This window comes from Eptatretus burgeri, chromosome 11 (assembly GCF_056783735.1).
Source record: "Eptatretus burgeri isolate ZD-2024b chromosome 11, Ebu_testis_v1, whole genome shotgun sequence".
Classification (NCBI taxonomy): domain Eukaryota; kingdom Metazoa; phylum Chordata; class Myxini; order Myxiniformes; family Myxinidae; genus Eptatretus; species Eptatretus burgeri.
This window is the reverse complement of record NC_140971.1, coordinates 76,953,818-76,967,461: the sequence shown is the minus strand read 5'-3', so window position 1 is coordinate 76,967,461 and position 13,644 is coordinate 76,953,818. Positions and strand designations below refer to the sequence as shown.

General features: G+C 44.3%; 2 protein-coding genes across 4 annotated transcripts in view; both read right to left on the bottom strand.

Moving 5' to 3' along the window:
- Positions 1-7,278, bottom strand: part of LOC147017424 (nuclear receptor coactivator 2-like) — a 274,823-nt gene extending 267,545 nt beyond the window's left edge. For both annotated transcript variants that reach the window (XM_085847076.1, XM_085847082.1), the window contains exon 1: positions 7,151-7,278. The gene's annotated coding sequence lies outside the window, so the exon portion shown is untranslated. The remainder of the gene's footprint in view (positions 1-7,150) is intronic.
- A 793-nt stretch (positions 7,279-8,071) lies between these two features.
- The window catches only part of LOC147017423 (translocating chain-associated membrane protein 1-like), a 45,840-nt gene continuing 40,267 nt past the window's right edge, over positions 8,072-13,644 (bottom strand). For both annotated transcript variants that reach the window (XM_085847071.1, XM_085847072.1), the window contains exons 10-11: positions 11,572-11,717; positions 8,072-11,386 (exon numbers count right to left, since the gene is read on the bottom strand). In XM_085847071.1, the coding sequence (XP_085703197.1) occupies positions 11,319-11,386; positions 11,572-11,717 (214 nt within the window). In that variant the 3' untranslated portion in view covers positions 8,072-11,318. The remainder of the gene's footprint in view (positions 11,387-11,571; positions 11,718-13,644) is intronic.

Below are 13,644 nucleotides of genomic sequence, written 5' to 3'. Positions count from 1 at the left end.
ATGCATTTAAAATGCCATTTGAGACTTCACAACCCGCTTCCTCATCCTCTTTTAGAGGATCCTCTGATCCTCATCCTCTCGGCCTTTTAGAGGATAAACCTTTCCTTGAAGCCTTTTGGGTCTTCTGGGACACACTGCTTTTGCGGAAATCTTCTTTCTCTCCCCTCAACCAATTGTATAACAATGCCAAGGCACAAATCAAAGCGTTTTGTCAGTAGTATAGATCTTTCTGTCTGTACAAAAGATAAATCTCTCTTTCAAAGTGTTCCTGAAAAAGAAATTTTAGCTTTACAAAGTAGTCCGTCACCCTCAAATACGATGGAAACAAATCTTTCATTAGCCAAGAAGAAAGCTATCCTCAATAGGCGATGCGTGAAACAAGCTGGAGGTGCCACGATTCGTCTCCGTATCGAGAACTTGCATCGAGATGTGCCCTCCAGATTTTTCTTTCGATTGGAACACTCTTCGAAAGGTAGCCCCAACAGTTAAATTTTCTACGGACGGCGCAATGTAGCATGATGAAGAATCAGAAGGGCGTTGGAACCTTGGTGAAAGATTACTTTTCTGATCTATATTGCATGAAAGACATTGATAGCAAAATGATAAATTCTTTGACCACATCTTTTCCCACGTTGCCAGCTTCCGTACGTCAACAGCTGGACAAAGAAATAACTGCAGATGAACTCTTCGCTGCAATGCAAGTATCAGTTAAAAGCGAGATATTGTGGTAAACTTAAATACTCATAAATACATATAAATGAACGATTAAAATTGATGGTTACAAGTTGTAAGTTTCGTTTCGCACGGATCGGTAAATTGTAATATAAACTGCTTGATGCAATGAGCTAATTTTTACTGAAGATGACAGTATTGTACTGTAAACTGCCTGGTGAGATTCGTGAAGGTGCTGGAACATTCTCAGATGAAACTTCCAGTATGGCCGAGAATCACACTTGCTGGAAGACATGGGATTGTTCTGTGATACTATATAAAACTACGAGAGTGAGGCGAAGAGACGGGTGACATGTGAAGAGCTGTGCGTTTCCATCATACCCGTGCTCAATTTTACTCCGATGCGTGAACGAGGTGTTAATGTCCATATCAGTTGTTAACGCGTGGAGCCGATTGTAATCAGGTTGTTTAAAACTCATTAAGATTGTGTGTTGGGAAAGAATTTCTTTGAGCTCTTTAAATCAACCTTGTGGACGGGCCATCGTACGAGAGGACACCGCGACGGGAATCAAAGAATCGACGGCCCCGAAGGACGAGGTGAACACGCTTGAGTTGTGCCGGCAGGACTGGGACACTGGACAGTGGAAATAACTCAACGCGGGAAGCAGAGCTGAACATTGTACGTGATGGTAAATTTCCTCATTTGACTTTGGATCTGTTTGTTTGAAATACAACTTTCAAGAAAGTTACTATTTGCACTGTTGATGTGGTCATTGCATCGCCACTCAGAAGTCACAGACACCAACTGACAAAGACCCCATTTGAGTGGTAGCTGACCTGTACGTTTGTCCACTCGTGAAGCTCAAAGCTTGGATTGTAGTCGTTTGAGGGCGTGATTGTTTCTTTTTCCAGACGTGAGTCCAGCACCAAGAACCACGTATGCACACCAAAGGGAAGGAAACCCCAAAGGTGTCCACGTGTCTAATATCCCCGACAGCAAGTCTTGCTGAACGGCAGAGCCTCTGGCCTCGACGGACTCCCTGTAGAGTTCTACAAAGCTTTCTAGGAACCTCTTCGGAACGGAACTACTTGAAATATTTTCTGACAGTTTACGATCCAGACAACTGCCACTCAGCTGCTGTAGAGCAGCAGCACTCGCCCCAATTCCGAAGAAGGAAGACCTGCAGCGGGTGGAAAATTGGCGTCTGATCTCCTTACTTTGCACAGACTATAAAATATTTTCCAAGGCTCTTACCAATTGCATTGGACGCGTCATCGAAGAAGTCATACATCCGCATCAATCCTATTGCATCCCCTGAAGAATGAAACACAACAGTATTTTTTATTGCGCATGACATCACAGACATTTGTGACATCGAACAGAGGAATGCTGGCTTGGTGTTTTTAGATCAAGAAGACGCTTTCGACACCATCGACCATCGGTACCTTTTCTCCATGTTACGGGGTATTGGGTTTGGAGACTTGTTTATTTCTTATGTTTGCATATTGTATACAAACACTTGTAATCTTCTTAAAGTCAATGCCAGCCTTCAGCAGTGAGCAGAAGCATTCGACAAGGGTGTCCCATATCCAGTTTCTTGTACTCTCTTTCCATGAAACCTTTGCTCATTTCTTTGCGAGTGCAGCTTTGTGGATTCCTTCCTCATCCGATGGCAGATTCTGGAAAAGCTATTTCTTCGGTGAATGATCTGTGTGCAGTTGTTGGTTCGGACAAAGACGTCTCTGCCTTGGTACTCAGAATTATACCTTCCAAAACTGGGATTCATTGGTCTTCAAACTCGAGCAGCGACTCTCGAAATGGAAGGGCCTGCTCAGGCAACTTCCATATTGTGGTGGAAGGATTGCGATTAACAATTTGGCCGCATCGATGCTATGACATAGGTTCATGGCACTAACACCCCCTTCTGGTATTCCAAAGGAAAAGATTCAAAGCATTTTTGTCAATTTTATCTGGGAAGGAAAACACTGACTCCGGCCTAGTGTTCTCAACCTGTCAACTGCAGAAGGTGGACAGGGAATGGTTGACACCTGTAAAGTGATGGCCTTTCGTCTCCTTTCGCTTCAGAAAGTACTACATGCTGATACCTCGTGGAAGGCCTTTCCCAACGTAATGCTCATGCAAGTCAGAAAACTTGGTTATGGCCAAGAACTGTTTCTTCTGAACCTGGAGAGAGTGGACGTGGTGTCAGTCCCCATTTTTTTACAGAAGCATGCTCGAAGCTGAGCAGGTGGTCACCGTTCGTCGGAATGCCAGTGTTTGTTCCCTCCCCTTATTTTTAAAAGAACCAATCTTTTTAAATCCCATCTTTTAAGGGGGTTTGTAGCAGCCCTTCCATCAAACAGCGTTTTATCGATGCCGGGCTCATGAAAGTTGAACATTTTAGAGATGATTCTTCCTAAGGATGGAAACTAGCTACCGACGTTACCGTAACTATCGGTATTCGGTCCATCCGCTACGTAGAGAAGATATTCTCTGCCATTATTCGTGTCTATTAAAAAAAATTGGCTTAAAATGGGATCCACAGACAGAGGCCACTTTACCTTCACCTCAGCCCTCTCCTCTTGCTCCCAATTTCCTTGTTTACTTATTTTATGAAAATCGAAAAAAAAACTTTTCATGGATTTATTGCGTATCAAGACACTCATTTCTCTTAAACTTGTGGAACCACAACTTCACTGGAGTGGGTTGCTCCAAGCTTGGCCTCAAGCAGAAATCCAGTGGTGAACCATGTACAAACCACCCATCGTTAAACGTACCGGAGACTTACAGTGGCGGTTGACACATCACATTTTACTCTCGAATGATATAATACACCGACTGTGTCCACATATCCCTGAAAAGTGCCCTTTTTGTGATGCTCAGGAAACTCTTTCTCATGCCTTTGCTTGAAGGGTTAAACCTGCGGATTTGTTGGGTACCCAAAATTTGTTGGGTACCTTTGTTGGGTGCCCAAGATTTGTTGGGTACCTTTATTGGGTGCCCAAAATTTGTTGGGTACCTTTGTTGGGTGCCCAAGATTTGTTGGGTACATTTGTTGGGTGCCCAAGATTTGTTGGGTACCTTTGTTGGGTGCCCAAGATTTGTTGGGTACCTTTGTTGGGTGCCCAAGATTTGTTGGGTACCTTTGTTGGGTGCCCGAGATTTGTTGGGTACCTTTGTTGGGTGCCCGAGATTTGTTGGGTACCTTTGTTGGGTGCCCAAGATTTGTTGGGTACCCTTGTTGGGTGCCAAGATTTGTTGGGTACCCTTGTTGGGTGCCCAAGATTTGTTGGGTACCTTTGTTGGGTGTCCAAGATTTGTTGGGTACCTTTGTTGGGGGGACAAGATTTGTTGGGTACCTTTATTGGGTGCCAAGATTTGTTGGGTACTTTTGTTGGGTGCCCAAAATTTGTTGGGTACCTTTGTTGGGTGCCCAAGATTTGTTGGGTACCTTTGTTGGGTGCCCAAGATTTGTTGGGTACCTTTGTTGGGTGCCCAAGATTTGTTGGGTACATTTGTTGGGTGCCCAAGATTTGTTGGGTACCTTTGTTGGGTGCCCAAGATTTGTTGGGTACCTTTGTTGGGTGCCCAAGATTTGTTGGGTACCTTTGTTGGGTGCCCGAGATTTGTTGGGTACCTTTGTTGGGTGCCCAAGATTTGTTGGGTACCTTTGTTGGGTGCCCAAGATTTGTTGGGTACCCTTGTTGGGTGCCAAGATTTGTTGGGTACCCTTGTTGGGTGCCCAAGATTTGTTGGGTACCTTTGTTGGGTGTCCAAGATTTGTTGGGTACCCTTGTTGGGTGCCCAAGATTTGTTGGGTACCTTTGTTGGGTGTCCAAGATTTGTTGGGTACCTTTGTTGGGTGTCCAAGATTTGTTGGGTACCTTTATTGGGTGCCAAGATTTGTTGGGTACTTTTGTTGGGTGCCCAAAATTTGTTGGGTACCTTTGTTGGGTGCCCAAGATTTGTTGGGTACCTTTGTTGGGTGCCCAAGATTTGTTGGGTACCTTTGTTGGGTGCCCAAGATTTGTTGGGTACATTTGTTGGGTGCCCAAGATTTGTTGGGTACCTTTGTTGGGTGCCCAAGATTTGTTGGGTACCTTTGTTGGGTGCCCAAGATTTGTTGGGTAAATTTGTTGGGTGCCCAAGATTTGTTGGGTACCTTTGTTGGGTGCCCAAGATTTGTTGGGTACCTTTGTTGGGTGCCCAAGATTTGTTGGGTACCCTTGTTGGGTGCCAAGATTTGTTGGGTACCCTTGTTGGGTGCCCAAGATTTGTTGGGTACCTTTGTTGGGTGTCCAAGATTTGTTGGGTACCTTTGTTGGGGGGACAAGATTTGTTGGGTACCTTTATTGGGTGCCAAGATTTGTTGGGTACTTTTGTTGGGTGCCCAAAATTTGTTGGGTACCTTTGTTGGGTGCCCAAGATTTGTTGGGTACCTTTGTTGGGTGCCCAAGATTTGTTGGGTACCTTTGTTGGGTGCCCAAGATTTGTTGGGTACCTTTGTTGGGTGCCCAAGATTTGTTGGGTACCTTTGTTGGGTGCCCAAGATTTGTTGGGTACCTTTGTTGGGTGCCCAAGATTTGTTGGGTACCTTTGTTGGGTGCCCAAGGTTGACACCACTTTTTACTGGTAGGGCGATTGCTTCATCATGCGTCATTCAAGGGCGAGGGTTGGTTTTCACACGTTGTATTTCTACATTTGGTTTTCGTATTAAACACAGATGTAAGGATGAATGTTGTTTCGCCAACTTTTAATTTCGAGGCAAAACTGGCTGCATACGTATGTATCCAGGAAGAGAAATTTCAGAACAGTCTGCTTCCAGTGGATGACACTGTGGTCTTTTTCGGTCCTTGGTGTCGTCCTGGGTGTACCTGGAATTCTCCTGTGATAACTGTGGGCATTTCCAAAAACGATGGTGTGTGCGGTGCTTATTGTGGAGTTTAACCAACGGAGCACTGACGATCAACTTATCAATACGTATTGTTTCCTTATTGGTTTAATGTGAACTGTTTCAAAAAGTTTATATTTTTATGACTTTGTAAATATTCATCGTTTTATTCCTGTCTGCACTTGTGGAAATGATTTCATGACCTGTAAATAATTCTAACCTGTGTGCACTTGTGGAAGTGGTTGTTCCTTCAATAAAAGGGAATGAATAATATATATATATATATATGTTAATGCATACCCTCCACCAGGCTGAACAATTTAGATTTTGTATCCCACTGTTGGGCCTAATCCACATCCAGACCTGAACCAAGATCGAATCTGCTTGTTCTTGTCATCGAACCAACTCATCCACAACGTTTAGTCCGAATCCATCCACAGCTTTTTTGAGACATCATGTTCACAGTGAAGCAAACAGGTGAAAACACCTCGGTCCACCTTGTGTGGAGGAGGGACTGAAGAGCTCATGCGATTATTTTCAGATTTATAACAGATTGATGACTCGTGTCAGGAACCCATCGAGGCTCGACGTTCACGAGTAAACAAGGTGTATGACTCGTCACTGATAACAGGCGTTTATGTGTCACAATGGGGGAGATTCACTGCGGTTGAAACCACAGCTCATAAAAAGATCGCCCTCTTGGATTTATACAGTTCGATTTTTAATTTTTTTTTCTTTCTTGATCGACATATTTTGGCTTTTGTCTTCAAGCACTGAAAGCCAGGACCCGACATGTGGGACTTTCTCCACAGGGGTAGAGACTGAGCACCTCACACGCTCAGCGTTCGGCTCGATCCACCCCGACGCCGTGGCCCCTCCCACCCGACGCCGTGGCCCCTCCCACACGACGCCGTGGCCCCTCCCACCCGACGCCGTGGCCCCTCCCACCCGACGCCGTGGCCCCTCCCACCCGACGCCGTGGCCCCTCCCACCCGACGCCGTGGCCCCTCCCACCCGACGCCGTGGCCCCTCCCACCCGACGCCGTGGCCCCTCCCACCCGACGCCGTGGCCCCTCCCACCCGGTGTGTGTCCTCTCGTTGAAATGAAGCTTTCAAAAAACTCGTCCACTCCCTGTAGTAATTATTACCTGCCATCGTTTTATCAGAGCTAAAATACATATATTTTTAACGTATCTTTCAATCAAAACGGAAAAAAACAACATAAACACTCGCCACCGTTTACATCGCCCAATGACCCGCCATTCGCTACACCGCCCAACGAGTCTTCAAGCAATGCACTCATAAGCGACGACAAGTAGCAAGACTAAGAATTTCGATGCGAGAGGAGGAAGGATTAAACAGATGAGGAAAGCATAAAAACAACTTAAAAAAAAATTACCAAAGCACGGACCCACGACGGCCCCGCCGCCACAAGCTTCTCTTAATTTACACATCGGCCCCCCGTCCCGTGTCTCTGCGCCGATACCCTCGTTTTAACATCAACTCCTCACCCCGATCCTTTTCTTCTGCAACCTCACTGTCGCCCCACGTGCATGTTTACCTCCCCTACTTCCCAAAGGACTCACCTGTACTCAGGCGAAAGCAGGGACTGGAAACTCCTGCTCCGTCCGCCCTCGTTCCTTGGCTCCCAGTCCCTCCCTTTGCTCCGCCCCCTTACTACGTCACTGCCTCTTCGAGCCGTCCGTTCTGTTCCCTTCTTCCCTGCTTCGTAGCACGGTGATCTCATCTCTCTCTCTCTTGTTGCCCTCTGGCTGTGCGTTCTACTCGTCAGGAGAGGGAAAAATACTTAGAAGCAAAGAAAACGTTTTCATCTGAAAATAGAGGGGTGGAGGGGGGGTTGAGGTGTTGGGGGTGGTGGAGGGGGTTGAGGTGTTGGGGGGTGGAGGGGGTTGAGGTTTTGGGGGGGTGGAGGGGGGTTGAGGTGTTGGGAGGGGGTGGAGGGGTAGGTGGGACAGCTGGATTCTAGTGAAGGAATGCGAGGAATGTGTCTGGTGTCGACACGTACTGTCCCCTGCCTGATCACCGTGCAACTCTTCATCACATCACGTTTCATCCCATTCCTGTTACCGACAGAGTTACCGTCGACCCAGTTATCCACACGAGGCCACAAAGATTGGCCACGGTTCAAGTTTTACGCTTTTCCATTCCCGGCAATAAATTGAGGGGGACTATAAAATCACAAAAATGATTAGAGATAGGGAGGTATTAAAGGGAGTCCATGAAATGAGAGATGGAATTCAGGTGGTGTCAATATGACACAGACATGATCGACCAAATGGCCTCCGATATCAAAGATCTTTTATCAGGAAGTCAGTGTGGGGACAGAAGGGAGTGGGAATGGCTACGAGGGGTGGGTTGAGGTTAAATTACACCCATTTTGCATAATTATAAGGGTACATACCCAGAATCTTCCAAAAGGGGAAGATGTTTCTTTTAAAAAGGTGGTGGCATGAGATAGTGAGGAGGTGGTGGTGGTAATAAAACACTTGTAAACTTTCTTATGAAGTTTATTGCTTGGTGCCTCTTGGCAGGTACAAGTGAAAACTGTAATACACTGTTTTTGGCAAAAGTTCTGTTGTTCAGCAGAAGACACGGTACACCTTTTTGGCTCCATTGACAGGTAGACCCAGAAAAACCTCTAGGCGGAAAATCTTTGACATTTAACGTTCCATATTCACAGCAATTGTGACGTTTGTGCCGTCGATTTGTAAAACCGAAACGCACGACTCCGTTGAACGTTCATCAATGCATGTTGGCGGGAGAAAAATACCAAAGGTGGCTGAACACGCACCTCAACCGCCTTAAACACCATCGATTCCGCTGGAAAGCACCACTCAGTGACTAGTGTTGATAACAACAGCACGGATACAGACGACAAAACAAAAAACAAAACCGAACGCTGAACAGCTCATTTCATTGTTAACAAACATTGCAAAACGATAAGAAAATACAAAACTTTTTGAATGTACTTTTTCTCTCGACGATCAGCAATGGTGGGTAGGCAGTTCAAAGTTGTGAACTTGCTCTAAAGGTAGTGAAAAATATTAAAGGCACTTTTTGCATCGTATTGTAAAACACCTTTTGCAACAGACTCTGTTTAATGAGATTCCATTTTGAAGAAAGAAAAAAAAATTACACTTAAAAACAAAAATAATAATAATAATAAAAAGGAACACATTTTGATTTCCATGACGGAACGGAAATGTTTCGAAAATAAAAAATAAAAATAAAAAAAACACAAGTAGATAGGTGTTAACTCCATTTTGAATGATGCATCGGAGAGGGTTTCTCAGTCGCCATCGTGGACGCTCGCTTCAGTAACGAGACGTGAAACGGCATCATGCACGGTAGGCGTCAAGTCACGTCTTCCGGCGAAGATTTGAAATTTCTAATGGCGACTTCGAACTATCGGTCTTTTCAAAAGCCATTTTAAACGCTCAACCCCTAACAGCACTGCGGGCACCATCTTCTCCGGGGGCCTGCAAGAAAGCTTGCGTATATCCCCTTATTACAGGATACTAGAAAGGGTACACAACAGAAAAGAATATAAAAGCTTCCCAGACAGACAGACACAGACAGACAGACAGAGAATCTTATCAATGAATTTACAAATATAATTCCATTTCCATTGGATACATCAAGTAAATGAAAACTCTCCATTTCACTAAATTTGCTCAACTTATCATCCGTACTTGAATGAAGCATCTTTATAAAATAATTAAACATAAAAATGGTTTCCAATAGGAGAAAAAGCAAAACAACATTTATACGAAACCTTGGACAATAACAACCAAACTATTTGAGTGCAAGAAAAGCTCGAATTGTTCTCAAATGTCCCTTTTAAGTAATACTGCACTTTTTCCCTTTCATATAATGAAAAAAAGAAGGGTTAACACCAGAGATAAGCCACGGTGTGGTTACATATTTTATGATGTTCATGAAATTGCATAGCAAGGTGTGCTGAAGCATGCTAAATACATCAACCGGTATCATCGGATTTCAGGAATGGAGGATACGGAAACAGACGTGACATGAAATGAATCTCCAACAGGAAGCAAACAAACACTTGTACTTGAACTCCATATCCATATCCCTGAAGGCATTTACATGAGTCTTAGAATCAGGTGGTACAGCAATGTGAAACTTTGAAATCCCTTACAAACGAAAGCCACTTCCAAGTGAAACTAAGCTCGTGTTTCACAAACTTTGAATGACTGGGTTCAATTGTTGAACAAGTTTTCCCTCCTCGACATTCCCTGAAAAAAGAAAATGTGCCGTTAAGCAGCAAATGCAACTTCAGTGCATTTCCCAGCAATTTCTGTGGTGACAGCCATGCCTTGCCTTCGAAGGTCCACGACTCGCCACAAGATGAAAACGTCACAAGTTTCGCAGTAAATTACAATCATCACCATCATCATCATCAGCCCATTTTCAATCCGCTGCAGGACAAAGTCACCTTGGGGGTTATTGGTGGACTCGCCAAGCTTGCCAACTGGATGGCGAGAGAGATTTTGGCAAAAATTTGTAATTTATTCACTGTGCCGGCAATAACTCACATATTCTTTGTGAAAGACACCGTTGGATCTTTGACATCCACAGACGACCAGTGCCGGCAGCTTAACGTCCACCCGAGGGATGATAAAACGCTCTGCCTGCGAAGCACCATTCCGACAGCTTATCGGCGGGTCGGGACTCAAACCCAGAGCGGACAACTCAAAGGCAAATGGCACTACCTCTGCACAATCCTGTCGGACTGGCAGCCAATTCGGGAACCCACAAACGCAGGAAACCGAGATATTAATGAAAATAATTCAAGGAAGGTACAGTCATTGCTCAATGGTGCACTTTCCCTTACAACTGGATGCAAGAAGGAAAAACAAAAACCAAGAGTTCAATTCCCCTTCAAGGAAAAGAGAACATTTCTGACAAATATGAAATGTTTACTCATTTAAAAAAAAATTTTTTTTAAAACATCCACCACTCCTATCTGCTTAACCACAGCCAAAACTATCTTGACCTGTTGAAAATGAAAAGTTGAACACTAAAGATGAACGGAATATTTTCAGACACAACACAAGGAGAGAAAATAATAATAATAATAATAATAATAATAATAATAACAATAATGAGAACGTTACACTCCGGTCTTACAGGAGATGTGCAGACATACGAGAGCAGGGTCCGTGCCATGCAACTCGTCAAAAAATAAAAAGCAAACTGATGGCAAGAAGAAGGAAGAGGAAAACAGAAAAAGAACACCTGCACCTATTGGAAAAAAACACCGCAAATGGATGAGAATTAAAACCAGATTAAACTACATTAGGCTCAGATAATATCCATCTCCAATTGCGATTTAATGGATTATGGCTACATCGTTTTGGCAGTTTAAGTTTAAACCAGAAATGCAAAGAATAAAATATTAAAACCCCTTAAACCTCCACCGACCACGTCAGCAAACATGTTTGCAAGCCGAAAAGTCGATGTGAGTGCAGACAAAAATTTGGCATGACTTAACCGAAGTATTGCTCCATTCAGTCTGTAGGAGATCCATCGGGAGGAAATACAAAGGAAGGAAAAATGTTGAGAATGTGGGATATAAAGTGCTTCGTCTCAATTCACTTTTGGGGAAACTGCGCGGATACGGACGGATTAAAATCACCGGAAGGGTGACGTGACGACACCAAATTTAGGCACGACTAATGACCAATATTTATAGCACCATGCTCGTTTTCATCACAATGATTTTCCACGCTTTCCATTGACAATGGCTCCACCAATTCTTGGAGATCCGTTTTCACAACCTGGATGGAGGGGGTTGTGGTGAGTGGAAGAGAGACAGTGACCAATTTAAGCTATGAAAGAGGTCAGATTTTCATCCTTCAAAAACAAAATGGCACCAGTTTGTGTCATCAATGACGACACAAGGCGCGTGCCGTTTAACAAAATTACGAGCTTGATGGACAGATCGAGTGCCTCTTTCACATACCGAGCTCTCGCTTGGGCCTCGGCGCCAGCTGCTTCTTCTTGTTTGCATGCCACAAAATGTATTCCCTCCACCGCCGGAGCTGAAAATTGATGAATTTCCACATCATCCACGCCTGGCCGAGACACACCACCGCCAGGCAGCAGACCCTACAGTAGATGAGCATAAGGGTGATGCGTCGTCGTTAAGAGTTCAACTCGATTGCATGAGTTATTTGATTGCAAACTACAGCCCGAGGCATACAATCGATGGATAATGCAAATGAACAGAATAACTAGGCAACCGACCTACTGTAATCTGAACCGTCCATACACTGGAGCAATTCTTCCGTGCAAATCCTGAGCGATTGGTTTCACAAGTCACCTGGGCTTTGCTCAAATCGCCTCACAATCGAGTGCACGATGCACAGGAATCGGCTATGATTAACTAGTATTGCCAAAAATATTGCCTTGTAATCAGTTCTACTCTCCGCTCGAATCGCCGGCAATTTACAAAGCTGTTGATGTCACAGCCACGTTTCTCACGATATCCACGTGGAACCTCTGCACATTTGACGCAACCTCACACCAGGGTTGTTTTGATGATTTCATCAATGTGTCCATCTCTCCTAGACTGTGACTTCTTAAATAATTATCGATCATGTCAAACCACTAAATTAATCTTCACAGTCATTTATTTTTATAGAAACAGAATACAAACATCCATCAACATTACACGATCAAAATACAACAAGAATGCAAGCACTTTCTCCAAAGGTTTATGGCAAGGTCCAATAAATTCACGACATGTGACAGCTAATCTAAAAAATTACCCCCGTGCGGGAGTGACGGTCATCTCTGCGAGAAAATATATAGCCTCCTGAAGGTATAGTAGGGCAGTTTTTGCAAACTTTGAAGTCACGTGACGCGAAAACAAAAGCGAATATCGAAAATCCGGCCTGACCAAATTTAGATATTGTCCCATAGATTCATATGCCACAATCAAATTCAAGATCGCTTGAGAAATGGCGGAGGAGATAGAATTTGAAAATCGTCATTTTCGCAACGGATGGACGGACGGATCGGAGGACATCTACACCCATATTATTAGGTCATGCTCGAAGAGATGACCTAAAAAGGAGTCATTGTGTTGCCTCGAAGCAGAAGGTTAAAAAAAAAGGTTTCTGAATTGGCTGGTTTGAACCGATTGAAATCGAGTTCTTCCTGACCCATTAAAAACTACGCAGGAGTGGGGAGGATTATTTCAATCATTAATAATAAATAGTCTGGAATTTCGTTTCCCTGGCATCTTAAAGCAAAGTTTCTAACTGTTTGACATCATTACCAATCATCTTACGAGCTCTGTCCTCATTATTCAACCAAATGTCCTCATACTACCTTGACACAGTCCATTCTACCAAGCAATGCGACAGAAAAGCAACAATATATTGGATTAATAAATAATAACACCTTTCCTTTCGTGCCATAAGGCACATAGGGCTAACCGAGGAAGTTTCATCCTGGACATGTCACCACTCCGACGCAGGTTACCCACAAACGCTTACTTCCCCCGTACACTGGCAGAAGTACCTTCTAGAGAAGGTAGCGACGCAAACCCGTACCTCAGAAGGATGACAGGCTGAGTCAACCCCACCTGATGTTGATTCAAAAGCCGGCAGGGGTTCGAGCTCAGGACTCCGAGGTCCCAAGCCAGCCACCTTAACCGCTAAGCTAACGCCGGCTATGTTTTAAACATCCTTCACTTCAACATATTGAACACTTCAACATATTGGATTACAGCCTGATAAAATAGAAACAAAATATCCCCATGAACATTGAAATAATGTACTTCAGATGCCTCAAGTTGGACTTTGAAAAGCTATGGAGTTATTTGGACCTGAACCAAAATCAAATCGACTTATTGGCCCCATGGTGGTTCCTCCTTGCCTGCAAGGCCAGCGACAGCACTGCCTGACCCCACATCCCAATATACACTTTATAATGGCCTTTAGTGGGCTCAAAACGGCCTTCAAGGCCAACGTGTGGTCGCTTAAACCCTTGCCCAGTTCCGAAGTAACTTCACCCAAAATTTGGTGCC